This window comes from Squalius cephalus (assembly GCF_949319135.1).
Source record: "Squalius cephalus genome assembly, chromosome: 5".
Lineage (NCBI taxonomy): Eukaryota > Metazoa > Chordata > Actinopteri > Cypriniformes > Leuciscidae > Squalius > Squalius cephalus.
In genome coordinates this window covers 41,569,970-41,597,780 of record NC_137126.1, presented here as the reverse complement: position 1 = coordinate 41,597,780, position 27,811 = coordinate 41,569,970, and the positions used below count along the sequence as shown (strand labels likewise).

Below are 27,811 nucleotides of genomic sequence, written 5' to 3'. Positions count from 1 at the left end.
AGAAGCAACAGCGGCAGAAGAGAAACATGATCACATTATTCATTTTATACTTATTTTTCTTCAATTTTAACAGTTTAATAATCTAATAGTTTATTTTGTCCACTCAATGTGAATGTCAATATTAGATATTGCAAATAATAATAATATAATGACAACACAGCCATATTCATAAAGCTGATGATATTTCTAATTAAAATGTCTAATTACACAAACCAAAATCATAATTAGTTCTATACTGCTGTATTTTAATAGATATGCCAACAATGCTTTTAACTTTAGAGTAAAGGGAGAAAAGACTTTTCCAGTAGCCAACAGTAAACTACATTGTGGGTGTGTGTGTGTGTGGTAATTTCGTTTTTGCTAACTTATCTGTTGACTGCTGAAAATGTAATATTTAATATTCTCTACTACTATCACAGATCGTTTTCCCCCCATCTACAATATAAAGAAAGTCATATATCATTTTATGAGACACGTGTTTGATTAATAGCTGAGATGGAGAAGGGGGAAACCCTTTTCTCTCTCTCTCTTTTAACTTGCTTTTGGCAGATCAACCCTATTCAGCCCAGACCATTACACTTAATCATCCGTGCTGGGTCAAAGTCATTATCTGTAATGGCAGGGACAAAGCTCTCCCAGATTTGGGGGGATTCTGGGATGGATTTAGATTCTCCTTTAAAGAGAGAGCGGTTCCAGCCACATCAGTCGCGTAAATCAACTTTCATGTGCAAACGCCTGTACATCGCTGCCCATCTTAACCAGACTCACTGGGTTTGATTAAGACTTTTTAAGATATGGTTCATTTTTAATGTTTTAAAATAAGAAGAGAGGCACGTAAAAAGCGAGAGATGAAAGGTTGTGCATCTGGTTGCCTGAGCATGTCCGAGTTTTAAAGTGCAACCTGTAGGGACTGAACTCAGATGGAACAATCTAAAAGCTTTTTGAAAAAACAACGCTGTTTGAGTTGGCAGGATGATGCAGTCACAAAGCTACATATTCATGGTGGTACACGAGGGATGGAAGAAATATGATAGGTCTTAATTGAATTAAGACACCAGAGAATACATGTTGTCTTCAAGCTTGGTTGACAAAGAGAAATGAGGAGGGAAGGGAAAAAATAAAAAGCATTTGCATGCCCTGAAACGATGAATCTAGAGGGGGAAATAAACAACTGGAATATGATCTTTGAGACAATGCCCAAGGGTAAAAAGAAGTAAATATACAAAACACCTTGAGCGGACATTTACTGCAAATGCAAATTCCACAGTTTCCATATCTTCACAACCAGCAGATGTTTTGTTGAGCTGGCACGTCTATGCAGCTGCCAGTTCTTAGAGCTTTACCTCAAAACGGTGGCAGATTGATGGGAACTCTAATGGTTTCCGTTGTAATGGAAAGGGGGAATACATCTGCAAGGGAGGAGTGAGTGCGTTTTTTTTCTCTGTTCCCTCTTTCTGTGGTGTAGTAAAGCGAGGTACAGGCCTTTCCTGTGGCCTCCGCAGAATGACGCTGAACGTTAAAAACAGAAGTGACTCAGGAGATGATGAAAAACATACTGTACTGTCTGCCCACTCCAGAAGTTCTGGAAAGTTATAATGAGGATGGAGATGAAATGTCTGACTGAGGTCAATAGTCTATGCTTTATCTCATTTATGATTATTTCAGGTTATATAAAAACAAAAGAAAACAGCCTTTTGTTCCAGTTCAGTTTGCCTCGAGGCTGACTACAACAAAACCTTTTTTTAAACTAAAAATGGAAAACTCTTTATACGCTATGGCCGTCATTTGCACGACAACAGCGTTTTGGGGGGCCTGAGAACACAAACTTTGTGTTTCTAAATGCAACCTTTTGAAAACTATATGGTCTCCATGTAAACTACAAATACATGCATTTGTGAAAATGACTACAATTATCCACATGCTTATTTTGTGTTCAGTCTCTCAGGGTGTTTCTATACAAAGTGACATCGCCAACTACTGGCCTAGCAGCATAATCAAGTGGTTTCAATTTCAATCAACGGGGATCGTCTCGTCTGTAAGCGAAAAAACGGTAAAACATTTTCATTTTTAGTGCATCTTTGTGGCGTACCCTTATGTAGAATTGATTTTATCAGTAGTTATTATCTACTAGTGTGCAGCTTTAAGAGGCAAGCAAAAAATATTAAAGGAATAGTTGGCTACACCCAAAAAAGACCCATTCACGGATCGGTGTTCATGCTTGTGTACTCTTCCACTAAACTTTACATATTAGAATATTTATGTTCATCCAATCACTTGCGTTGTTTTTGCTATAGAAATAAGCAAAACACTCTTCACAATAGAGGAAAAAGACACACGTTTTCAGGTCTGCTGTGACTCGCACAAATAACACGCTCTGCTATCGTGTTTATGGACTAGAGCAGACAGTGTGTGTGTTGCGTTGGTTCCGTGACATGTTCATTTGCCCCAAAGGAAAGCATATTAACACTGTCGGAATAGTTCCCTATCCCCTATATAGTGCACTACTGTATGTACCAATCACCATGTAGAAAATAGTGAATGTGTGAACAAGTGACCGATGTCAGCCGCCACTTCAGCGTTTATTTATAATGTAAGGGGAGGGATGCTTTGGATTCTAGAGAGGATTTCATTGGGCAGAAAATATGATGAGAAGTCAAAATCATTGATACATATTGAGACATTTATATCTTCTAAATGCGAATTTTGTCAATGTTTTGTAGCACACTATCTTATAGATAACAATAAGGCTAACATATTCACACTAAAAGCAATTTCAATTTTGATTACATGGGGACTTTAGAAACAATAGAAACTGATGTGCATTGGACAGAACTTTATCAATTTTACAGAAGTTTAAGTAGAAGTTTACCAATGTCACCATACTTGAAAACCAAGTTCAAGATGTCTTGGAGGTTGCATTATGGAAGTGCTGTCACAGCATCAGGGCAACCCTGGCAAGCTCTAGGGCCTTCATTTTATACCAAGCTCAGTCTAAACAAAAACCAGGCTCAACAAACACCAATGCAGATTCATTTTGTAGAATCAATACAAAAGACTCAATGATTCTCCAGCAAGACAAAGCATACAATTCAAGTGGAGCTTTTTTCGAAAAAACTAAACAAAAAAAATCGAAGTTGTAGCCTAAATAAAACATATTGGAGTACTTTTTAGAAAATACTATTTCAGTCTTTCAACTTCAAAAATGTCACTTCTAGTTCAATATGCCATTTCTTTGTAATTATTTGTGAAACCTACTAGTACTTTCTGAGTAAATCCTGCATGCACCAAAATATTTTCAGTTTGTCTTCAGTCAGATTGCTCGACTCTTGACCGAGTTGATTCTGGGAATCCTAAACTTTCCAGCTGAGTTGAGGTGTCTGAATATCTGCCTGTCTGAGAAGCTGATGGATTATAAGGGTGACAAGCTGACAAGAGCTTAATGAACATTTACAACTGCACAAAAGTGTCAGACAAACATAAGATGTGCTAAATCCCGCTGTTTAACAGGATAAAAGGGTAATGTAATGAGAAATTTGGGCTTTGAAAGTAAACAGGTCAGAACAAATCAGAGAGATTTACCTGCATTTCACTTCAGTTAAACTAATCAAGCTAAATAAACGCGAGCACTTGAAAGCTTTTACAAAAGAACGTATTCATCTCATTTGGAGTCTGAATAACCCCAAGTGAGTCCTGCTCCACTTCATCTCTTTCCCAAGGCATACTAACACATGAAAAGATCTGAAATTAGAACAAAGTAAGATTAAACGTCTTCTGTCCTTATCTGTGAAGACCACCGTGGTGTGGAGCTCCACAACGGTGGTGCGTTTCTTCGTTTTAAAGTAACGTCTGCAACCGAATGTTTGGCAAAAGACACAATGAACATCTGCAAGTGGGAAAGAGTGATAGTTCAAATCACATACACAGTGGAAACACTTCTTGTCAAGTGGTCCAGATCACTTTAATTGGGGTGAGCAGCGGCCGCACATGCTGACCATCTATCGCTCAGAGTCATCAGGGCATGAGGCGTACATTCCTCCTGTTTCCCATTCTCTTCCCTGCGTTTGTTTTCTGAAGGAAAATTTATTCCAGTCAAAGCACTGTGTGGCTAGAACGTGGATAGGTTTTCTGTAGAAGTTTGCCCTTGTACACTGATCCAGCTTCCCTTATGCCAGTGCTTTTTTGCGGTTTGTGTGTAAAATGAAATCAAATGAACACAAACTTCAGATGAACAAATACAAATAAACTACACAAAAATGAACAAATAAAACCAAATTTTATTTCAAAATCAGACTGATTTGAAATGTAAATGCAGACTAGCAAAAAGATGTTCAAGACAAGTCTGGCAAACTCACACATAAGCTTTGTTCCAAAACCTAGTGAGCTGCCTCGCTTTCTTAGGCTTTCTAAGACAGCATCCATCTAAGACAGTTATGGGATCTTATTATAAGGCCCAGGTGGAATATGCAGAGTTGTAAACTGGTAAAATGCGTTAAATTGATCTTAGACTACAACATGCTGTTGGTAGCTGGAAGCATATCCAAAATTAGCCAAAATATTAAATATATAAACATGCAAGGGGTGAGATATGTGTAGAATAAGCAGCAGATATATATTTAAATATATTTCAAAATAAACAAAAACATAGCAAAAATATATTGCCAATATAGATTTTAAATATATGTACATAAATATATTTTTGGTAATTTTTTTTTTAAATTGTTCAGCTTTGCAATTACAGGAATACATTAAAATTGTACTGTATTTTGATCGTTTTCTTGGTATGTCATTTTTAAGATTCTTTTTAGGATTTGAAACATTGTAAGATTATTTTTTAAGATTTGATAAATATTTACTAAATATATTTAAATATATTTCAGCAGTACTGGTTACGATATATATTAAGCATATATCTAAAATATATCTTTGCCAGAAAAAATATATTTTGTGCCATATGGGGATTTTTTTTTTTTTTCCACTGAACAAAATATTCTGTTATTGTACTAACTGTGATGCTGACTGTGATGAAATTTACAGTCTTTGTGTCAAAAGCAATTCTAATGCATTAAAATGGGCAGCTCAATAAGTTTTAGAACAGAGCTCCCAAGTGGGGTTCATAGCCAGAAAACACAATTCTAAAGATAACTTAAAGGCATCAAACAGAGGTACAAGTCAACGCTACAGACCAGATGGATAGGAGGACATTACACTGATCAGATAATCAGATTTTTTACAATGTTTGCAGACATATCAGTCAAGAAAGAAACTAAACTACTATCCATGGCCAAAAATGATTGTTAAAACAGAATATTAAATTAAGATTTATACATAATCTAATACTGAAAATAAAATCTTTTTACAAATGTTTAAGGATGTACACTTTATGAACATCAAAGATGCGATGCATGCTGCTGATAATTCACCCTGTCGCCCTGTTGTTTCATCGCCTCTCTGAAAAGAAAAAAATAAGACAGTATAATATTCATTAATATGTACAAACTATCATCAAACATCATAATGGCTATATTATACATCAGAAACACATGAAAAACAAGCATTAAAATTGCACGCTTGCACACACACATATACACACACACGCACAGGTCTCCTCCCTTTGGCTACCCACAGGTGTACAGAAAGTCCTGGCTCTTTGAATCTGTCCGAACCATTATGATCAGAAACACCCCAAAGGCTTTTTCTTTATGGCATTCCAAGAGCTCATTAAGACTATCATCTTTTTCTTGTATATAAATCACAGGCCTAACAGAACCAGTTTGAAAGAAGATCATTCTCTCTTATATAGTCAGAATGTACTGTAGAAGTACAACACTAGAATATACGTATATAGCTTTAGAGCAAACACAAATGAACTTAAAAAATTATGAATCTTTTAACTAAACTTAAAACACTGCCAAGAACCACAGAAGAACCAATTTACCCATTTAGGCCCTGTTTACATCTGGTATTTAGAAGCGTTTTCGTCAATCCGATCACAAGTGGACAACACCAAATAAATGGGGTCTAAAACATTCTTTCGACCACTTCCATAGGGAGTGGAAAACGCATTAGAGCGTATTCCGTTTGTAGTGTAAACGCTCATGTGGTCGAATGTGTTCGAACAGCCACAAAAGACTGACCTACTCTCAGAGTACTGACCTAATGCGTAAACATTATGGGAAGCGCTAGCCAGACAGGATTTAAACTATGTTGGCTGAAGAAGGCCCAAGTTTGGTTTGAAGACAAAAAACATACCAAGCGCAATGTTCTCTCACCATTCCTGATTTCTAACACTCACTCACCACGTTCGCAGTGGCCTTGCGTCTATCGGAGAAGAAATGGCAGCTGCTGATCTCTTTTTTGGCCATCTCCTTTCACGTTCATATGTAAATTGTGCGAGTTTATTTCGTCCATTAGATCAAAAGATCTGAAAAAGCCTATAAATGTACCCTCCCCTTGAAGAACTCAGGACAGTGGTTTAAGGTGGACAAAAGAGACGGATTATAACGGGAATTGTGTCTCCCTCGTCTACTTGTGATCCGATCGCCCAAAACGCATCTTAATACCAGGTGTAAACAGCACCTTAGAAACAATTCTTTTGAAAAACTAATAGTTATAAGTAAAGAGAAGCTCAGGTTTTTCGTAGCTCAGGTATTTCGTTTTGTGTTTTTTTGTAGCTCAGGTATTTAGCGTGAATTTGGCACCACTATAAACTCCACTCAAACTAATTTCCTTAAATGTTTATAAGCCTCATACACTCCATGAGCCTTTATAATTAGAAGATACAGTAAATCTTCAGTGGGCAAAAGTGTTTACTGATAACCATCTCTCCTGTGCGGGCCCCTGTTCTTACTTTGATGTGTGATAGGACCAGAATGAGGAACCATAATAGCACATTAGAGGGTGTGTGTGTGTGTGTGTGTGTGTGTGTCAGTGTTAATGACTTTGCAGTGGGAGGGAGAAAGGCCTGTTGAGGCCTGCTGGGAAATCCAATCGCTGGAAAGTACCAGGTAGTCTGAGGCAGGTAAGCACGTAACACACACACACACACACACACACACACACACACACACACACACACACGTGCATGCACAGATGAAAGAAGGAACAAAAGAAACCCACTGATGCCGACACAGATACATATGTGGCGACATAAAGACAGACATATACACCACAAACGCACACACATTCAATCACAGTATACACATGTACACAAAGAGGGAACTTAAGTGGAAGTAACAGACACATTTACAATTGTTTCTTTTTACAATTTAGTTATCTATGGTCGGACTAAAAGGATGGAAGACAAAAAAACAGATTCCAAAAATTATTTATCAATCAAAAATTTTGCTTTTAGGTAAAAATATCTTAATCTTGGACCCTCTTAAAATATCTTAATCTTGGATTCACTTTATATTAAGTGTCTTTAACTACTACTGTATTAATTAAATAAATATTTGATGCAGTGCAGTGTTTCCCACAGGATTTTGTGAAACTGTGGTGGGTGGACCTCGGTCTCTCTAGGGGGGTCTGGGCGCATTTACAAAATGAAAATTTTGTAAATGTTTACGCTAAATTCATCAATCTAGTTTTTAAGAGCTCCAACCCATATTCAGTGTGCAAATTTAACAAAGAAAAAAGTATGTGCATTGACCTGAACTGTAAAGGGGACTCAACTTTTTAGTTGTGATATTGTGTCTCAGTCTACATTGCACTACATAATAATAATAATAACAATAATATTCAAACAACAGTAATAGCCGTATATTGTAAAACAAATGCACTGAAAAATAAAAGAAACTTTCTTAATTAGTTTTGCCCTATTTGAAAGAGATAAACACGTGAGCTTTTATTTTGATGAAAACAGCAGTCAAGCTTTTATTTTGGCGGAAAACAAGTTTACAAACGCGTCTCATTACAAATCTAGTGAAATGCAGTAATCTTCAACTATGCAAATGTGAAAATAATGCCTGTTCCGTTCCCAAAAGCACGCTAAACTCAGCTCATGCACAGATGGAGTTCACTGCATTCATTCACTGTGAAATGAAACGCGAGCTGATTACGTGTTGATCGGGTGAGCGAAGTGCGCACTTCTATTTGCGCAGCGCAAAAGACAGTCTTTTGTGATTTTATAAGGACAGAAAGCCTTATTACGCTTTCAATTTTAGTTTGTTTGACGTTTGTTTTTAAGGGCGCATGCTTGGCCATAATCAATGTAGCGTGTGCACAACGCGCATGCACTTTGCTTATCTCATCTAGCCTACACACTGACGCAGCAGTTCTCATTTTTAGAAAACCATACATTATTACAAGGAACAATATCAACACACGAGGGAAATCATTGTTGTGTCCATGAAGATGTGAAAAAATAGGCATAAATCTAGCTTACACATTTACCCAAATTATTATACGCCTGTTTAACCGAAGCTAATTTGGGTGGGTTTCTCCCATCCCAATGTCACTTCTCTGTCTTTTACGGCCCTGACGAGAACGTCGGTCTCCTCGGCTGTGAACCGCTCCTGGCGTGCGCATGGCAAATCCGCCATTATAGCAATCCGCCATGGAACAAGCGCGCCTGCAGCTCTTAAAGGGAATGTGAGATGTCGCGTTACGCCCAAACCACACCTATGAAAAATGAAGCTACCTCAGACCAACCCATTTTAGATTTGCGTCGGGCGCAAGAGTCATTTATCCCGCCGATATAATAGCAACAGCGCCCAAGACCCGCCCGCAAAGTTACTTGCGTTTCGCGCTTGATACTTGCGTTTCAGATCGTTAAAATAGGGCCCTATATGTTATTATGAGAAGTTTAAATATATTTTCGGGCCATCACAGTCCACAGTAATGAATGGGAAGCACTGAAATATTTTTGTGGCGGTCAATGTTGATATTGTGGCGGGCCGCCACAAATAAATCAATGTATGGGAAACACTGCAGTGATACAATTGTGTAGCCTACATCCGTGCTTTATATTTTATAAATACCTGCATGTAATTACATAGTTAATTTCTGTAGACACAAGTAGATAGTAGTTTAGATAAAGACACTTTAATCCATCCTTAAAAATAAAATAAAAAAATGCATAAATCTGAATTGCATAAGAGATTCCGACTTGTTTTCAAATTATAGTTATATTTGTAAATTTTTTTTTTACATTTTTCTTTTTTATTGTATAAATCTATTGAAATATGATAAAGTTTATTCTTAAAAAAAGGTTTTCTAATGGGATAAGTAAAATAAACTAAAGATATATTCTCAGAAAACAGTTCTTATTTTATATATATTTATGCTTCTTCATCTTCATCTTGTTTTAAGAATGTTTAAATATTTGTTCCAGAAAACAAGAAAACTCTTTTTACTCCTTTGTGTGTCTATTAGATAAATGTATACAGACTTCTGGATTTTGGTTTAAAATGTTTTTCTAGTATAACAAAACCTATAACACAAACACTGTTGCACTGTTCCAAAACCTATAAATTCATCTACCTAGAAAGCATAGACACCATCAACACATTATCATTTTTTCTAAGATAGCTCTTATTAGTCTATCTGCAGAATAAGACGTTTATAAAACGAATAAAACGATTGAGTTTTTATATACGTGACTGTATAACATATTTTATGTTATTTACGCAATGCTGTGACAAACTCTACTGGAATCAATTGTGAGTTGTTAAGAGTGCTGTTAGCGTGGGAACTCACTAGGTTTTGAAGCAGAGCTATTTTGTCTTGGGTGAAGAGTTTACATATTTGAAAGCTTATTTAAAGTGTACTAGCATGACAACAGAAAAACTAGAATTAGTAATGTGCCTGTAACACATATACCTGCATAAAATGAGAGAAAGAGAGGCCCTGCTTACCTGTATAACCACAAATATAGGGGTCTGTGACTGTGGCGTCACACCATTGAGTTTTATCAGAGTATCTGTAAGGATATAGAGCAGCAGTACATCCCTCTCTCTCTCTCTCTCTCTCTCTCTCTCTCTCTCTCTCACTACAGGTGTGCACCTTTGACTCCGGGACTCTCTGATTACCTTCCCCCACAGGATGAAAGAGGGATGGGTTTTATGAGGGGCAGGTGAGACATATTACCCCCCATGGCTGAAACTCTAGACATGATCTAACTGAAAGCTAGAGGCTTTACAACCGGGCGAAAGAGGAGAAAGGATGGGGGATAATTACTAGAGTGGGGGGCAGAGAGGAAGAGAGGCCGTTGAAAGCTTATTTGAGGTGTACTAGCATGACGGCAGAAAAACTAGAATTAGTAATGTGCCTGTAACACATATACCTGCATATAAGAATATATATATATATATATATATATATATATATATATATATATATATAGTCTGAATATGGGTAGTGTGAATGAAATTCGGATGTAATACATCTGCCGTGTTTTCACTGTCATATGGCCTATCAGTGTCTGTTATGTCACTTCACTGCATTCACAACTCTCCTCCCAAGGTTTCATGGGATAGTAAAGTGTCCATCAAATGCGAACTCCAGAATCTCGGCAGTAGGTCATGGGTGTATTTTGGACATACTGCTCTTTTGACGCCCTGTTTTCCGCATTCTATATAGTATTGAACGAGCATTCCTTAAAACAGCTTATACTACAGGGCTGCTAAACGCTTGAATCTGATTGGTTGACGAACATTCAAAGGTCTGCAATTATTTTCAGGGAAACACCGCATTACAGTTCCATATCACTCGCCAAATGATTTCAGTCATTTCAAACAGTCCTTACTCCTTACAGACTACAACAGCAAAAGAACCAAAACCCACAAATACACTGACCAAGAAAATAAATTAAACAATAGGATAAAAACAACACATTCTTTTCATGTTTTTGACACAAAGTCTCGTTTTATTATACGCAAAGCACATAGGCCTACTCTCTTTCTCCCGCTCTTTCTCCACTCAAAGCACACACATACAGTACAGTCACACACTCGCACAGAAACATGTTGTCAGGCTGCTCTGACGATTTTTTACCAGTAAAATAGTTTACCTACTTAAAAGCTACACAACATTTCTCACTAGTGAGGTAATAATGGCGCTGTTCTTAAAGCAGATCAACTTACTAGTAAACTTATTAGTAGAAACGCTGCTGCCGAACATTGTTGAGAGAAGTATACACTCAGGTAATTCACATAGGCTTAATTTCTCTCTTTCTCTATCTATCAATCTCTCTCTCTCTAAGAACTGCATTAGTCTGCTATCAGTGTCTGAAGCCTCCGTAACTAGCTCTAAAATTACATTTTGGAATTAGCAACAGAGGCGTGGGATGAGATGCGTAAGAAATTAGTCCTACACACAAGAGCGTTTTAAGAACAAAAACCAGACAAAAGTCTTGAAATACAACATCTGAACAATGTTTTGAGGTGTGGTAACTGTAGTATAAGTGGAATAATTGACTCCAGTCCGTTGAATTATTATAAAATAATGGGCGCATAACCAACTCGGGTGTCAATTATTCCTTAAATAATTGTAACTAATATTCAACATATTTAAAGCAAACAAATGAACTTGAAAAGAAACACATTTAGACTCACTTCTTCTGTTTCTTCGTGTACACAACAATTGCTATCACCATGACAACCACCGCCAACACCGCACCAACACTCCCCAGGACAATGGCCAACGTATTATCTGTAAAGAAAAATGTCATTACACATTTGTTAGTAATTAATAATAAAACATTGTGGTTATAAATTTGAAGAAGAAAAAGATGGCAGTGCTTCACTAACAAAACAGTACCAAAAAAGTAACACCATGTCCATGGCTTTTCGGACAATAGCAATATGTATTTTTTGTGTGAATTAAATACTAATACTTCCGCAGTACTTTTTTGTAGGGGTTAAATAGGACTAAATGTGAACATGATTCTGCTTATTTTAACAGTGGAACAGTCGAGCATTGTGGAAATATCTAATTATGAATATTACAAACAATTAAAACTCTTTTTTTTCTGCAGGACTTTGTTTGCTAAGCTGAAATGATGTCTAGGCTATTCCCTGTACAATATTAGTGTGCAACATTACACTTCACTTGCATTCAGTACATTTCATTTATTTTTGCAGACACTTTTATCCAAAGTAACTGTAATACTAAAACTCTAATAGAGCAGCTGCATGCAGTGTCTAAACCGGCTTTGCATTTCATCCAGTTGAGTGTTCTTCTGTTGATAAAGTTAAATAATCAGTGAAGCTTTCCAATGCAAATTAAACTGTGTTCTTTATTAGAACCACAAACTTCCTTTAGTCTCAGGTTAAATTCCTGACATGTCAAGCATGGCTGAAGACATGTTTGGTTAAACAATTTGAGCATTTTATCCAGGTTCATTTGGCATGTTGTTCCGACACTGGAGAAGACTACTAATGATCGAAAACACGCTGAAGGACAAATACACACACACACACAGCCTCTGATGTCCTGAGATGTCCTTCTTAAAGTTTCCCATTAATATTGCCCAGTTGTGGGGCATAACTCTTTCTGCCAAATGACCACAGGATAAATGTGTTTGTATGCAAAAGAACATAAGTTGGTCAGAGCCAATCCCACTGTGCAAGCCAGGTCTCAGGTCCTAGATTGTTGCTGTGGCATTGTTAGGGTGTTCTGTGGTTGCTAGGGTGTTGCTAAGATGTTTTGAGTGGTTGCAAGGGTGATCTGAGTGGTTGCTTACTGAACTAAGTCAAAATAGCCAAGTCTCTACAACATTTTGATTCTTAAATGTGCTTATATATATAAGCACTCTGTCTTTGCTGCATTGACTGCTTTTCTAGCCCCCTTTAAACGCACTAGAGGGCTGCAGGTGAATTGGACCGATGCTGATGACACATTCCCTGGGGAACAAGAAAAAGAGCAAGTTAGCGGCTAAACTCGCAGTCAGTTTTATTCTGCATCATATTCCTCCTCCTCTCTCTGCTGCTGAGTTCAATCTGTCACAACGCATTTTCACTGGCGGCTGTGTCTGTCATTCGTGCCGTTCCGCGTCCTTGTGGGCCTGTGACTGTCTCACTGGGTTGTGCACTCATACGTGAGTGTCCTCTATAAATATATATCTCTCTCAGCTCTTGGAACTTGGAGAAATAATTTCTTTTTCACTTTCACTGCTCTCCCTAATCGACTTCTTTCCTTCCCCGTAGCCCCCTTCCTCCCATCTTGTGCCTCTTGACGTATAGAGAATTATGACCAGTGAAATTTGACAAAGCGGTACAGCATCAGTGCCATATGTTGAGAATCGGGACATCTGCAGTACAGTGACGCACATTTATATACACACAGTCCAGATGCGGTCGGACCCAACAAAACAGCGATATTCATTACAGCTGCTACATCCAATCAATAAAGTTGTTAATCAAAATGACAATAATAAACAAATTTAATTACAGATTAGTCAAGTCTATCAAGGAACAATGCAATCCTATGGAGAGAAAAAAAAACACACTAAATAAAACATTATGGTTATAATGTGAACATTTTTCAAAGTGCCTGCATGCATGTCAATCAAGTGGAGTGTAACAAAAACAATATTTTGGGGGAAAAAAATACTATATACACACACATTACTGGTCAAAAGTTTGGAATCAGTAATTGTTTTTACGTGTTAATGTCACCAAGGCTGCATTTTTTTAAATAAAAAACACAGTAAAACAGTAATATTATAAAATATTATTACAATATAAAGTATTTTCTATTTGAATATATTTTAAAATATAATTTATTCTTGGGATGTCAAAGCTAAATTTTCAGCATCATTACTCCAATCTTCAGTGTCACATGTTCCTTCAGAAATCATTCAAATTTGCTGATTTTCTGCTCAAGAAACATTTCTTATTATTATCAATGTATTTTCAATGAAAAGATTTATTGCTGCTTAATACTTTATGATTGAGTAAATACTGGTTATCGAAAAAATTAGTTAGTTGCAGCCCGACACAAAACCACACGATTGTCCTTTTGGTTAACCTGCCCTTTCACTTCCTTTATTTCACCCTCACTTTCCTGCTTTTTTCTCCTCTGAATTTGAACTGTACTGGAACGCATGCAAATAACCAACTGTTGAGGGTTATTTGCTGGGGGTTCAGAGCGCTGTAATGGGAAGTCAATTACAGGACGGGGCAGCTCTTTGATCCCAGCGCCGCTGACATGCTTGACAGGGATGTGGGCTAGGATGTCAACCTTTATCAGCCAGAACAAAAGAAAGAGAAGGAGAGAGCGAGAGAGGGAAAGTAGAGGGACAGATAAGCAGGAAAAGATCACTGAGACCCCACATTGTCATGGAACATGGGAATAAACAGAGGTTTAGTGGGACTATCAATTCAAGTGAAGGTGGAGTCCTGACCCCCTCGATCACCAAGACACTATGACACATGTCAGCTCTTAAGAGCGCCAGCCTGGGATGGCCGACCCTCAAAACAAAGATAATGACTACAGACGTGCTCAAGAGCAACAGATACGACCATATCATAGGAATGAAAAGATGTAGTGTATGTGTGTGGAGTGGGGTTATCTGTAGGTCGTGCTTTCACGTTAACTAGAGCGGATCTGTCTGAATCCTTTTTGACAACTGAAAAATTACTTTCATACATAAAAACACCCACCAAACTGTCAGTAGCTGATAATACACGCTCACACTTGGAGAAAAGAACTTCATCTCTGCATCTGCTCTGAGTTTGGGTTGCTTATAATGCGCATTCAGGAACGCAACATGCGGCAACCATCTTTCCACATATGTAATGACAAGCTCTTATAAACAGGCTGCTATCAACAAAAGAGAAGCTTTACGAGCACTCTGTGGTTTTCTGACAAATTAAAAGTTGGATGGTCTTACATTTGAAAATGAGATTAAGACAGCCATAAATATTAGTATTGCAATTTTACAGTTGTACTGTAAAATAAAGTCTGCAGTTTTTCCTCTTTGTCGCCATCTCTGTTCGAAATCTGCAATTGCAGTTATTCGCGGAATTATCAACTTTAAGTGGGTTGTGCCCCGGCACGGCACAGCGCGGATGAATCCAATGTTTTGAGGAGAATGTGCGGCTGTCAGTCACCGCGCCGCTGTGGATACTGTCATTCGCAATCACAGATTCTACTTTTTGGATTTATGACCAACATAAGAATTTTCACTGGAAAATATTGTCTGAACAAGTAACATCCACTTTTGTTCTGACCAACTAAGGGAAAAAAACATTGCAGTAAATCGCGCCGATTAAATCTAACGATCGCTCATCATATCACGTCAAACCGTGCAAATTATACTTTGTTCTTAAATTGTTAATGTTAACAATATCAGCATTGCGTGACTACATTTAATGCCTTTCCGATATTTATCCTTGTTTTCGAATGGGCCCGGTTGCAGTCTCTTATTTCTGTAACGACTCCGAAGTCCGAAGTCTTTTGCATTTTACAATGGGTGAATCTCCAGTTGTCACTGGTGATTGTCGTTTGAACCTTTCTGGATCTGCCATCAAATTGATAAGTTTAATTATATCAAGTGCTGTGAGAAAAGGCTATAAATCTCCACCTCAAACATCCTCACACACAATATAGCCTACTAGACATCTCTTCTTTATGTGTACAGATGTGACGTAATGACGCAAAGATATGCGCGAATTTCCCGCGGAAATCCACCAGTACCACTGAAATTAAAAACATTATTACATACCGTCTTGAATCGAGCTAGGGCAAGCAGAGAGTTTAGAACACAGGCTGGTTATGTACTTGCTCCAAAAATTATTTTGGATAATTTTTAACCCAAAAAAGTTACGACTGCAGCTTTTTAAATAAATAATAATAAAAAAATATTTAACAGTTAAATATTACAATAGTGTAATATTGGCCAAATTAGAAGCTTTTATTTAAAATCAAAAATTGTTATCTCTCTCTCTCACACACACACACACACACACAATTAGAATGTCTAAAGTGGACCATTGAAAAAAATTTTACCGAATAAAGAGAGACAGGTAGGGAGAAATGGATAAAGAGGAATGTGAGATGGTCAGAGAAAGGGAAAGACAGGAAAAGAGGGAGAACAAAACGGGTACAAGTGAAGAAGAGACAGGTAAGGAGAGAGATAAATGGAAATAGAAGAGATAGAGGTGGGCTGTCAGAGAAGTCAGAGAAGAGAAAAGAGACGGTTAAAGAGGAGAAAAAGACAGGTAAGAATAAAGAGAATGAGACAGGTGAAGAGGAATGAAAGACATGTAAAGAGGAGAGCAAGACATGTTAAAAAGAACAGAAAGATAGTAGAGATGGTAGGGAGAGAGAAAGGTTAAGATGAAAAGAGACACACGAAGAAAAACATATAGGTAGAGGAAGACAGTTAAAGAAGAGAGACACAGGTAGGGAGAATGAACTGGTACAAAGGAAGGAGAGACTCGTAGAGAATCAGAGAGACAGGTGAAAAGAAAAGAGAGACTGTTAAAGAGGAGAGAAAGACAGACAGGAATAGAGAGAATGAGACGGGTAAAGAAGAATGACAGATATACAAAGAGGAGACACCAGTAAAGAAGAGAGACAGGTAAAGAGGAGAGCAAGACATGTAAAACGAACCGAAAGATGGTAGAGATGGTTGGGGGAGAGATGAAGATAGGATAGAAAAAAGATAGGTAGGGAGAGATAGACATAAAAAAAGGAGAGAGACATTAAGGGAGAGAGATAGAAAGGAGAAAATGATGATGAGAAAGACAGTTAAAGAAGAAAGAAAGGAGACTTGTAAGGAGAAAAAGAGGTAAAGGAGAGAGAGACAGGAAAAGAAGATATGAAGACGAGTAAAAAAAAAAGAGGAGGCATCGGCAAAGAAGAGAGACAGGTAAAGAGGAAAGCAAGAAGTTAATAGGACAGGAAGACGGTAGAGACGGTAGGGAGAGAGATGAAGATGAAAGAGAGAGACAGGTTGGGAGAAATAGACAAAAGGAGAGAGACATTTAGGGAGACAGATAGAAAGGAGAAAGAAAAGAGAAAGAAAGGTATGAAGAGAGAGACTTGTAGAGAGAAAGGGAAATGAGAGTAAAACAGGAAAAAATTTGAAACAGATAGGAAAATAGAGTGGAAGACAAGTAAAAAGAGAGATGTAGTGAGAATTAACTGGTACAAAGGAAGGAGAGACAGGTAGGGAGAGAGAGAAACAAGTAGAAAGTCAGGGAGATAGAAAAGAGACAGTTAAAGATGAGAGAAAGACAGGAAGGAATAGAGAGAATGAGACAGGTAAACATGAACAATACACTTACAGAAGGGATAGAAAGGTAAAGAATAGAAAGACAGGTAAAGAGGAGAGAGACAGAGAGAGATGTAGGTACAAAGAGAGACAGTTGAAGAGAAGAGAAAGACATGTAATGAGAAGATAGGTAAAGAAGAGAGAGACAGCTAGCAAGAAGACAGGTAAAAATGAGAAACAGACAGGGAAAGTGAGACATGTGGGACTGACAAAAACAGCCCTAAATAACCTGTTAAATTCAGTGTCAGTGCCAAAAGTTTGATAAAACCCTGCGTGCATTACCGTCCTGCCTGACCGCAGCAGTGTGAGAGCGGTGCCCTGTCTGTGAGCGCACATATATCTAGAACATTTCCTGATTATAAATAATGATCTGTTCAGCTGTGTGAGATGTCAGCGAGCGAACGATGGCCTGCAGTAATAAAAGAGCGCCACACAAACCATAAAGTAATGAAAACCCTTTATCTGAAAGTTCCAGAGTTCACAAATATGATTATCAAGCTGATAATAAACTCGGCGATCGTAAATCAATAAAGCAGATAACGGCTGCGTTATTGATTTAGAAAGTGTACTTGTATGCAATGTACTTTTACTACCAGCAAATAAACGGCAAACATTGACCAATATCAAGTTTGACAAACTACAAGCTTCAAAGCATTGGATGAACGCCATTAGTACCACATTTATTTTTTTGTTTATGTGAATTTCCTCCCCAATTTGAATTACCAAACATGTTTTCAATAGTGTGCATTAAGTAAATTGAGTGCAAGATTATTTGGATCGCAGGCCTGATGTGTTTTATAAAGCGGGTTGTTGCTTTGTTTTGGCTCTTCAGTTATCCAACGAACCCCCAGAAAGGCCAGAGAGCCAGCGGGGGATGAATTCTCAACAGCTGTGGAGCAGATAAACCATTCATGTGTTTGATGGAGAGAGTCCAGATCCGATTCTAAACAGATCCATCCTGTAGATGCCTATCGAGAGGAAGTATGCCGTTCCGCTCTAATGAGACAGACGGGTCAAAAGTTAACAAGCGTAAGTACATCCAGGTCGGTCAGTATGACCGCTGCGCTCTCTGTCTGTCTGTCTGCATGACTGACGGATCAATGGACCGGTCCGTCTGAAGAGAGACGTCTCCTTAGAGACCTAAAAAGACTGTGGAGGGATGAGACATTGTCTATACACTACCGTTCAAAAGTTTGGGGTCAGTAAGACCATTTTTAAAGAAATGAATACTTTTATTCAGCAAGGATGCATTCAATTGATCAAAGGTGACCATAAAGACATTTATACTCCTATAAAAGATTTCTATTTTAAATAAATGCTGTTCTTTTGAACTTTACACAAAAATATTAAGCAGGACAACTGTTTTCAACATTGATAATGGTTAGACATGTTATTTGAGCAAAATCAGCATGTTAGAAAGATTTCTGAAGGATCATGTGACACTGAAGACTGGGAAATTCAGCATTGCCATCACAGGAATAAATTACATTTAAAATAAAATACATTATTATTTTCAATTGTAATAATATTTCACAATATTACGTTTTCATAAGCATAAGAGCATAAGAGACTTCTTTCAAAGGCATTTCAGTCCCCAAACTGTTGAATGGTAGTATATCCAAAGATTGGACAGCAATTGTTTCAATGAGATGTCTAAGATCGCCCGTAATGGAGTAAGGAGGAAAAACTAAAAGCTAAAATCATCTGCTACAGCCTTCAAAGAATTACCACGATGTGATGTGATGTGAACTTTGTAAAGGGAAACACTGCCATCTAGTGGTTTGGAACGACTTGTGGGTGAGTAAATGATGACATCATTTTTATTTTCCCTTGTCCGCTTTGACCTACCAGCCACACAGTGCGTATCTTGTCCAGACCACACGCCGTCCCCTTGACAGGTGCGTTCCTGGGACCCATAGAGACGGTATCCATCGTTACACGAGAACGTGACCGTTGCCCGCTCCAGGTACAAGGTTCCTTCCTTCTGACCGTTGTTAGGTGGTGACAGCCAACCACAGGATTGCACTGAGATCACAAAGTCACAGCCATTACAAAATCATAAAAATATATTATACAGATAATAGTCAGATCATGTACAGGTCTCTAATGCTTTATAACTGAGCAATGGTCAGGATTTGGTCACATTTTTAATAGTGTGCTGCTTTATTTTAATTCGCAACTGAAGTTCAATGAACAGCTAAATGTAATTGTGACATCGCCATATAATGCTGGCATTGGTCTAAAAAAGATAAAGATAAATGCACAACAAATGACAAGACTTCTATGAGCATGTTTAAAAAAAATAGCTCTAATACAAATTTCAGGTGACCACAGTAAACACCTTTTACAAGATAATCATTAATCAAATAAAATAATTAAGCAAAATGATCTTAAAATAAAATAAAATCATTCAGCAAAAGTATTAAAAAAATTATAATAATAATAATAATAATTCAGCAAAATGCCTGTTGTAAAATTAAGCAATTAGCTACAAAAATTGTACTCTGGTTTGGTTAGGCTTAATGCACATAAAATAATAATATTCTTTACATTAATCAGTATATAAAAATACTAATAATACTAATTACAATACTACTACTACTACTACTACTGTTATTATTATTATTACTTATAAATAATAATAATAACAATAAACAAAAGAAAAAGTAAAATTAACTAAAAAAATAGCAAAATGTTTTAAAATTAAGTAATTACCCTCAAAAGGCTGAAGTTACAGTCATTTTAACATGGTTTGTTAAGCTTCATGCAAAGAAATAAAATATAACATAATATTAATAATATTAATCAGTATATACTACTACGACCAATAGTAATAATAATAAATCAACAAAAAATGAACTTAAATAAATATTTATCAAAATCCCTGCATGTTGTATAATTTAGCAATTAGCCACAAAAAGCTGTAGTTACAGCAATTGTACCGAGGTTTTGTCAGGCTTTATGCAAATAAATAAAATACAATATTAATAATATTAATTCATAAAAATTAATAATAGATCTATTATCTATGCTTGATTGGGCATTTCATTAACTATCAACTTTATAGTGTCAAGCAACATGGCAACTTAATGTAGAAATAACTGATGCATGAATACATAATTGATGAGTGGGTTTATCGGTTATGTTAAAGCAGCTTTAAACACGGCTCATCCGTGTTATTAACATTCCTGCAAAAATCAAAATAGTTTGAATTGGAAGCTTCTTCAGAATCGGTTCCTTGTGTTCCCACTCACCTGGTTCCAGAGCTTTCTTGGTGGATGTATGACTCCGGTAGGACAGTAGAGTGGCATTGCCTTGTTGCAGACTGCGCATGCTCAGTGCATCATATTTACAGAAGGAAGCCCCCTCTCCTGCACATAGCTTCAGCGTTGGCTCCAGCAGGGGATCCTCGAGGTCTTCAGTCATGGAAAAGTTAGGGATGAATGACGGATCGTGCTTTGGGGCATAATAATATTCATTCAGGAGTTGGGTTGAGTCGTATGTAAACAGTGAAGTCTCATTCGTAATGGCCCCTGGTGAAGAAAAACACATGGTATTTTGTTAGGGGGAAAAAAGGCGGCAAAAAAATTCAACTATAGCTTGAAACTTTGGAAATAACTTCATGTTTCATTATGACTGATCTTCCCATGTTTGTAATGAGAATGGTTTATAAATCTGTTGCCAAAAAAGAGAAGCATTTCAAAAGAGAAGTTTCACTGCAGTTTCCCAACAAAAGAAAAGCTCTACGGTTAACTGTTGTAAAAGCAAAGAAAAAAACTCCATATATATTAGTATTGTAATTGTACTGTTGTTAGAATTGTAATAACTATTATTATTATTACTATTTTATAAATTGAAATTATTATTATGATGGAATACTTTACTATATGATAAAGTTATGATACCGTTTGATTATTATAAAACAATCTTTTGCATTGCTTTTAACATCACATATGTATTTTGAAAGCCACATGTAATGCATGGATTAGTCACGGAATAAATATGAAATGGCTTTGAATTAGCAAACTAGCTTTACAACAGATGAAGCATTTCTTAAATAGTGTGACGGAATGGCATCCTCCCCCTTATTATCAGCGCCACCCCGCCACCCTTCGCCAGGTTCCCGACAGGACTGGTGTGAAAGAGAGGAGGGGCGCTCATGCAGCCTCATCAGATGACGAGTAGTATAAATTAGTCATTTCAGTTTCAATCAATATCATTGCAAATTCATCATCGACTATACTGGCAGGTAAATTGAGTAAAGTAGTGTGAAAGTGAAGTGAAATGGCTACTCACAGCCAGCACAATATGAGAATATGTCCTGTGCACTGCTATTGGAAGGGATGATCAGGCCATTGCTAGAGGTGAATTCATCCTCAGGGTCGTCGTTCATTGTACCGAGGAGACCCTGCGTGTGGTTGTGTAAGTCATGGGGCAGTAGAACAGTAAGGGTCATGACCCCTTCACCTGCTCTGACCTCTACTCCTGTCCCCGATGGAAACATCACCGTCACATTAGTGGGTTTAGGGGAAAAAACAAAAACACCTGGAACGACAGAAAAAAAAACAGACAACAGAGACTGTAAAATAGACCGGGAGGAAACAGATGCATCATACATACAAGTAACACAAATACTGTAGATGGCAGCATGTCAATATTTACTGAGAACAGACGGCCTATAAAATTAATCTGCCAAGCATAACGGACTATGATTTTTCATCTTGTACATCTGCTGTACATCTGCTTTTCTTCAAAATTTGAATTAACAGAAAGCGTGGATGTCAATGATTACATTAAGACATTATACCAACTTACACTCACTACTCACTCTGCTCAAGTACAATAAATGATATAATAAATAAATTATATATTTACAAATAATTTGAAGATGGAAGCATTTTTGTTCCATTTAGAATTGTTGATGGCTAATTAAAAATTGCCACTTTTATGCTCATTTATTTCACAATAATTATGCATTTTACAAAAACACATTATCATTACAATTTCAAATAACTGTTTTCTGCTTTAATATATTTTAAAATGTATCTGGCAAATTGTGATGGCAAAGCTGAATTTTCAGCAGCCATTACATTAGTGTTATGATCCACATGAAATCATTCTAATATGCTGATTGGGTGTTTCTTCTATTTTGTGCTTTTGATAAACTGCTTAGCTAAAGCTGTCTTTGAGAGGATAAATAAGCTGGTCTTACCCTTAAGGTCGATCCATATTTGCTCTGAAAAGGAAAGCACCTGTTGGTTCATTAAGACCTGGAGCTCATCTTTTTTCTCTCCGAGACGCACCTCGATGACATCAGAGTCTTTCTCCCTCATGGCCACTGAACAGAGTCGTGTTGCCTTAACCACGGAACCTGAAAGGACAGTTTTCGTGGACGACTCAATGTAAGATGTCTGATTCAATCCATCCTTAATACAGGAGATTATAGAACTCACCATTCTCTAATTTCATTGGTTCAGTCCTGCCTTGCACAGACAGCTCATAGACTGAAGAGTGAACCAGATTGTACTCTCCTTTCCCATTGAAGGTGAAAGTCACGCCATCGAATGTCATGAAGTGAGGGTCACCAAGGACAGCAGCTAAAGGTGGAAAAGACCAACATTTGCACACAAATCTAAAGATTTAGAGCAGTGGCCTATCAGATTTGACAAGTTTGCATTTGGTTGCATCTGGTTCACGACATTTCTAGATCACACTGCAATCTTCTTCCTATAATTTCCTGACATTTCTCCACTATTACGGTCAAAAAATTGGCAAAAATGTAAATACTATTACTACTGCTCCTACTACTAATAATAAAAAAAATTATAAAAAAATAAATAAAAAACCCCATTAACCCCATTTCACAGACAAGGTTTAATACTAGTCCCAGACTAAAATGCATGTTTGAGCAGTTTTAACTAAAAGTAACTTGCACTGACATTTCTTAAAATATGTTAGTGTCATTGTTTTGTCTCAAGACCATGTTTTTTTCCAAGGCATGTTTATAAAAGCTACTTAAATGTCCTAATTAAACTAAGGCCTAATCCCAGCTTAATCTAAGCCCTGTCTGTGAAACCAGGCCTAAATAAAACAATTAAACAAAATATTTTCTTTACCTGCTCTAGGAGGACGATATGTTCTGCAGTCACTGGACGGGCGGTGGGTGAAGTAGTATTCGCAGTTGTCTGACCACAGGCAGCAGTAGTAAAAACTAATGACATCATACTTCCAGTGTGAGAATGCTGGAACTCTAGGAGGTTTCTTGTACGGCGGCTCCCCCCAGTCGTGCCCTCGATCAGGGGTGCTGCCACCAATAGAATCCCCCGTGAGCATCTGCGCTCCAGTGCTGTCATAGCAACACTGCTGACCGGCACCATACGCAGGACTGCAAGAAAACAATACATCTACAGGCTAAATATAAGACAGAATAAAATGTATTTTTACATGAATGAGAATGTAAAATTATCTACAGTGTGTTTCTGTTACTGCGTAATTTCCCCACATGCAGCTTTGATATCAGTATAATATAATATTAAAATTAGATTAATATATTGGGCAATATTGACATTTACAGAATGTACTTGCAACCTCATAGAGTGCATTTTCTGTTTTAAAATATTTTTTCACCCCCCTGAAAAAAACAAAAAGAGGTTGTTGATTGTGGCCTGTGGAATGTTGGTCCACTCCTCTTCAATGGCTGTGCGAAGTTGCTGGATATTGGCAGGACCTGGAACACGCTGTCATATACGCCGATCCAGAGCATCCCAAACACATTCATTCATGCTGACTGCAGGAATGTCCACCAGAGCTGTTGCCCGTGAATTGAATGTTCATTTCTCTACCATAAGCGTTTCAGAGAATTTGGCAGTACATCCAACCGGCCTCACAACCACAGACCACGTGTAACCACACCAGCCCAGGACCTCCACATCCAGCATCTTCACCTCCAAGATCGTCTGAGACCAGCCACCCGGACAGCTGCTGTTTGCATAACTAAAGAATTTCTGCACAAACTGTCAGAAACCGTCTCAGGGAAGTTCATCTGCATGCTCGTCGTTCTCATCAGGGTCTCGACCTGACTGCAGTTCGTTGTCGTAACTGAATTGAGTGGGCGAATGCTCACATTCGATGGCGTCTGGCACTTTGGAGAGGTGTTCTCTTCACGGATGAATCCTGGTTTTCACTGTACAGGGCAGATGGCAGACAGCGTGTATGGCGTGCTGTGGGTGAGCGGTTTGCTGATGTCAACGTTGTGAATCGAGTGGCCCATGGTGGCGGTGGGGTTATGGTATGGGCAGGCGTATGTTATGGACAACGAACACAGGTGCATTTTATTGAAGGCATTTTGAATGCACAGAGATATCGTGATGAGATCCTGAGGCCCATTGTTGTGCCATTCATCCACGACCATCACCTTATGTTGCAGCATGATATTGCACAGCCCCATGATGCAAGGATCTGTACACAATTCCTGGAAGCTGAAAACATCCCAGTTCTTGCATGGCCAGCATACTCATACAGGACATGACATGTCACTCATTGAACATGTATAGGATGCTCTGGATCGGCGTATACGACAGCGTGTTCCAGGTCCTGCCAATATCCAGCAACTTCGCACAGCCATTGAAGAGGAGTGGACCAACATTCCACAGGCCACAGTAATACAGTAAAACTGCACATTTTAGAGTGGTCTTTTATTGTGGCCAGCCTAAGGCACACCTGTGCAATAATCATGCTGTCTAATCAGCATCTTGATATGCCACACCTGTGAGGTGGATGGATTATCTAGGCAAAGGAGAAGTGCTCACTAACACAGATTTAGACAGATTTGTGAACAATATTTGAGAGAAATAGGCCTTTTGTGTACATAGAAAAAGTCTTAGATCTTTGAGTTCAGCTCATGAAAAATGAAAACAAAAGTTTTGCATTTATAATTTTGTTCAGTGTATATATATAATCCATATCTTTAATCAACTAATGGAACAATTCTGATTAGTGTCATATTACCTGCCCTGTATGGCTCTGACGCAGTGAACTGAACCTGGATGGTAAGTGCAGATACTACCTGCCTCGATATCACAGCCATAATCAGTCTGAAAAATAAACACACACAACTCATCAAAAGGAGCTCGAGTATAGACACTTTAATAAATATAGATTAAGCAAATTTCAATAAAGCCATTTTACCCCATTTATCTATGATTACAAAGGCCTGAATTTGTAATTGGTGAAGTATTCAAAATTCTCAAATAATTATAATGTTGCTGGTGTTGTAACCTTAAAGGGATACATGAAAATTAGCCCATAGTTTACTCACCCTGAAGCCATCCTAAGTGTATATGACATTCTTCTTTCAGACGAATACAATCGATTTGTATTAAAAAAAAAATGTAAAAATGTCCTGGCTCTTCCAAGCTTTATAATGGCAGTGAATGGCCGGTTTCTGTTTTGAAGTCCATAAAAGTGCATCCATCCATGATTAAAGTGCTCCACACACGGCTCAGGGGGGTTAATAAAGGCCTTCTGAAGCGAAGCGATGCGTTCGTGTATTTAAAACTTTATCGACTAAAATAACTAGCCTCCGACAGGCGGCCGTATGCATCGATTTATGCCGAAAGATTACCCCCTCCCCCCGACCTGATGCATGATGTATCGACGAACGCGGGAGTGGATAGAGCAAACCAAAACACCAGTCACTGAAATTTTAAAGAGAAATGTCAGAGGAGCTTGAGATTGTTGAGCAGCCCTATTTGTTTGAACTGCGAGAGGCGTCAAAGCTTAAGCTACTCCTACATCTTACGTCATACTTCGTCAAGTGTTGCTCTTTTGGCGAAGGTCGACTTGCGTACGGCCGTCTGCCGGAAGCTAGTTAGTTTAGACGATAAAGTTTTAAATAAGGATATTTTTCTTACACGAACACATCGCTTTGCTTCAGAAGGACTTTATTAACCCCCCAGAGCCATTTCAAACACCTTTATCATGGATGGATGCACTTTTAAAAGTTTTTTTTTTTCAAAACAAAAACTGGCCATTCACTGCCATTATAAAGCTTGGAAGAGCCAGGACATTTTTTAATACAACTCTGATTGTAATTGTTTGAAAGAAGAATGTCATATACACCTAGGATGGCTTGAGGGTGAGTAAATCATGGGCTAATTTTCATTTTTGGGCTAACTATCCCTTTAATATCAGATAAAGTTTTTTCTCTGGACTCACATGAAATCTGCCGGTGTCAGCACGAGCCTGAGCCAGTGTGCAGGGGCAGTCAGTGATCTCCGTAAGGAAGTTGGGCATTGCTTTCTCTTCTTTATCCCAATTAATGCACTTTTCCAGGGCCCAGCCTGCAGAGTCCTTCCTGAACGCCTCCTCTAGATGCCAGGCGACCGCATGCGCCCCACTCCACAGGGCGTTAACATCTCTGCGCAAAACAAGTATGTCTTTATTCACTGGAACCATTCACTTTTCTGTATGTACACATCACAAATAAATTATGATATTATTGTCCCCATTATTAATCAAATAAGGAAATCAACTGGTTTTAACCACAGTTCTTAAATAAAATGCTGTGAACAGTTTTTTACAAGTGCCAGGACCCATTTCTCCATTTCACCCATTTCCAATTTTTTTCAAAACTCTTCACACAGTTCTTCTAATCTTGGAAAGCAGTTAATTTTACATTCAAAATGCACTAACACTACCAAAACACTCACGCATACATGTCTTAAATCAATCCATTCTTCCAAAAAGAAAGAAAAAAAAACTAGCAAAGGTTGTGACCCATCCAACCCCTTTTCACTCATAAAACAATTAGCTAAAAAACTAAATCAAAAAATGTAAATAAGTCTCTTATGCTCACCAAGGCTGCATTTATTTAATCAAAAATACAGTAAAAACAGTAACATTGTAAAATATTATTCCAAATTAAAAGAACTGTTTTCTATTTGAATATATTTTAAAATGTAATTTATTCCTGTGATGCAAAGCTGAATTTTCAGCATCATTACTCCAGTCTTCAGTGTTACATGATCCTTCAGAAATCATTCTAATAAGCTGATTTTCTGCTCAGGAAACATTTCTTATTTTTATTATAAATGTTTGAATGGTATCATTGTTTCCAAAAAAATGTTAAGCATCAAAAACTGTTTTTAACAACTGCAAAATTAGCAGTTTCTCTGAATGTATTATTTAGCGATTGTAAAAATCTGTAATACAAATACTTATATGAACTGCTAAAGGTTCTTACTGGGCTCCGTCTTGTTTAGAGCTGGGGCTGACCCGCATACTCCCTAGGTCCCAGAGGGAGTATGGTTTTTGTGCGATCAGTGGGGTGAAACTGAAAACTCCACTGTTGGAAACATCTCTGCCCACAGTGTACAGATACTTCCACTCTGCCTCCCAGTTAGCAGAATATGCTTCTCCTGTTAGTTTATCATAATAATAATAATAATAATGTTAGTTAATCCTAATAAATCTATCTCATATAGATAGATCAATTGATAAAATGATAGATAGACTCACAGACAGACAGAGCTATAGAAAGATGGGTGGAAGGATAGATAGAACGATAGAACTAAGTTGACAGAACAATAG

At 37.7% G+C, this 27,811-nt stretch overlaps 1 protein-coding gene and 1 long non-coding RNA gene across 2 annotated transcripts in view; one reads left to right on the top strand and one right to left on the bottom strand.

Moving 5' to 3' along the window:
* Window positions 1–4,255: 4,255 nt before the first annotated feature.
* The window catches only part of susd2 (sushi domain containing 2), a 28,122-nt gene continuing 4,566 nt past the window's right edge, over window positions 4,256–27,811 (bottom strand). Inside the window, exons 7-17 of the mRNA XM_079871729.1 lie at window positions 27,465–27,639; window positions 26,438–26,639; window positions 25,229–25,314; window positions 23,338–23,606; window positions 22,675–22,818; window positions 22,434–22,592; window positions 21,518–21,766; window positions 20,476–20,754; window positions 19,070–19,246; window positions 11,553–11,649; window positions 4,256–5,448 (exon numbers count right to left, since the gene is read on the bottom strand). Coding sequence (XP_079727855.1) covers window positions 5,388–5,448; window positions 11,553–11,649; window positions 19,070–19,246; window positions 20,476–20,754; window positions 21,518–21,766; window positions 22,434–22,592; window positions 22,675–22,818; window positions 23,338–23,606; window positions 25,229–25,314; window positions 26,438–26,639; window positions 27,465–27,639 — 1,898 coding nt within the window. The 3' untranslated portion in view covers window positions 4,256–5,387. The remainder of the gene's footprint in view (window positions 5,449–11,552; window positions 11,650–19,069; window positions 19,247–20,475; window positions 20,755–21,517; window positions 21,767–22,433; window positions 22,593–22,674; window positions 22,819–23,337; window positions 23,607–25,228; window positions 25,315–26,437; window positions 26,640–27,464; window positions 27,640–27,811) is intronic.
* LOC307158802 lies at window positions 22,554–23,401 on the top strand. The gene is made up of 3 exons (XR_013821283.1): window positions 22,554–22,623; window positions 22,767–22,824; window positions 23,347–23,401. It is a non-coding gene; the product is annotated as an uncharacterized lncRNA (long non-coding RNA).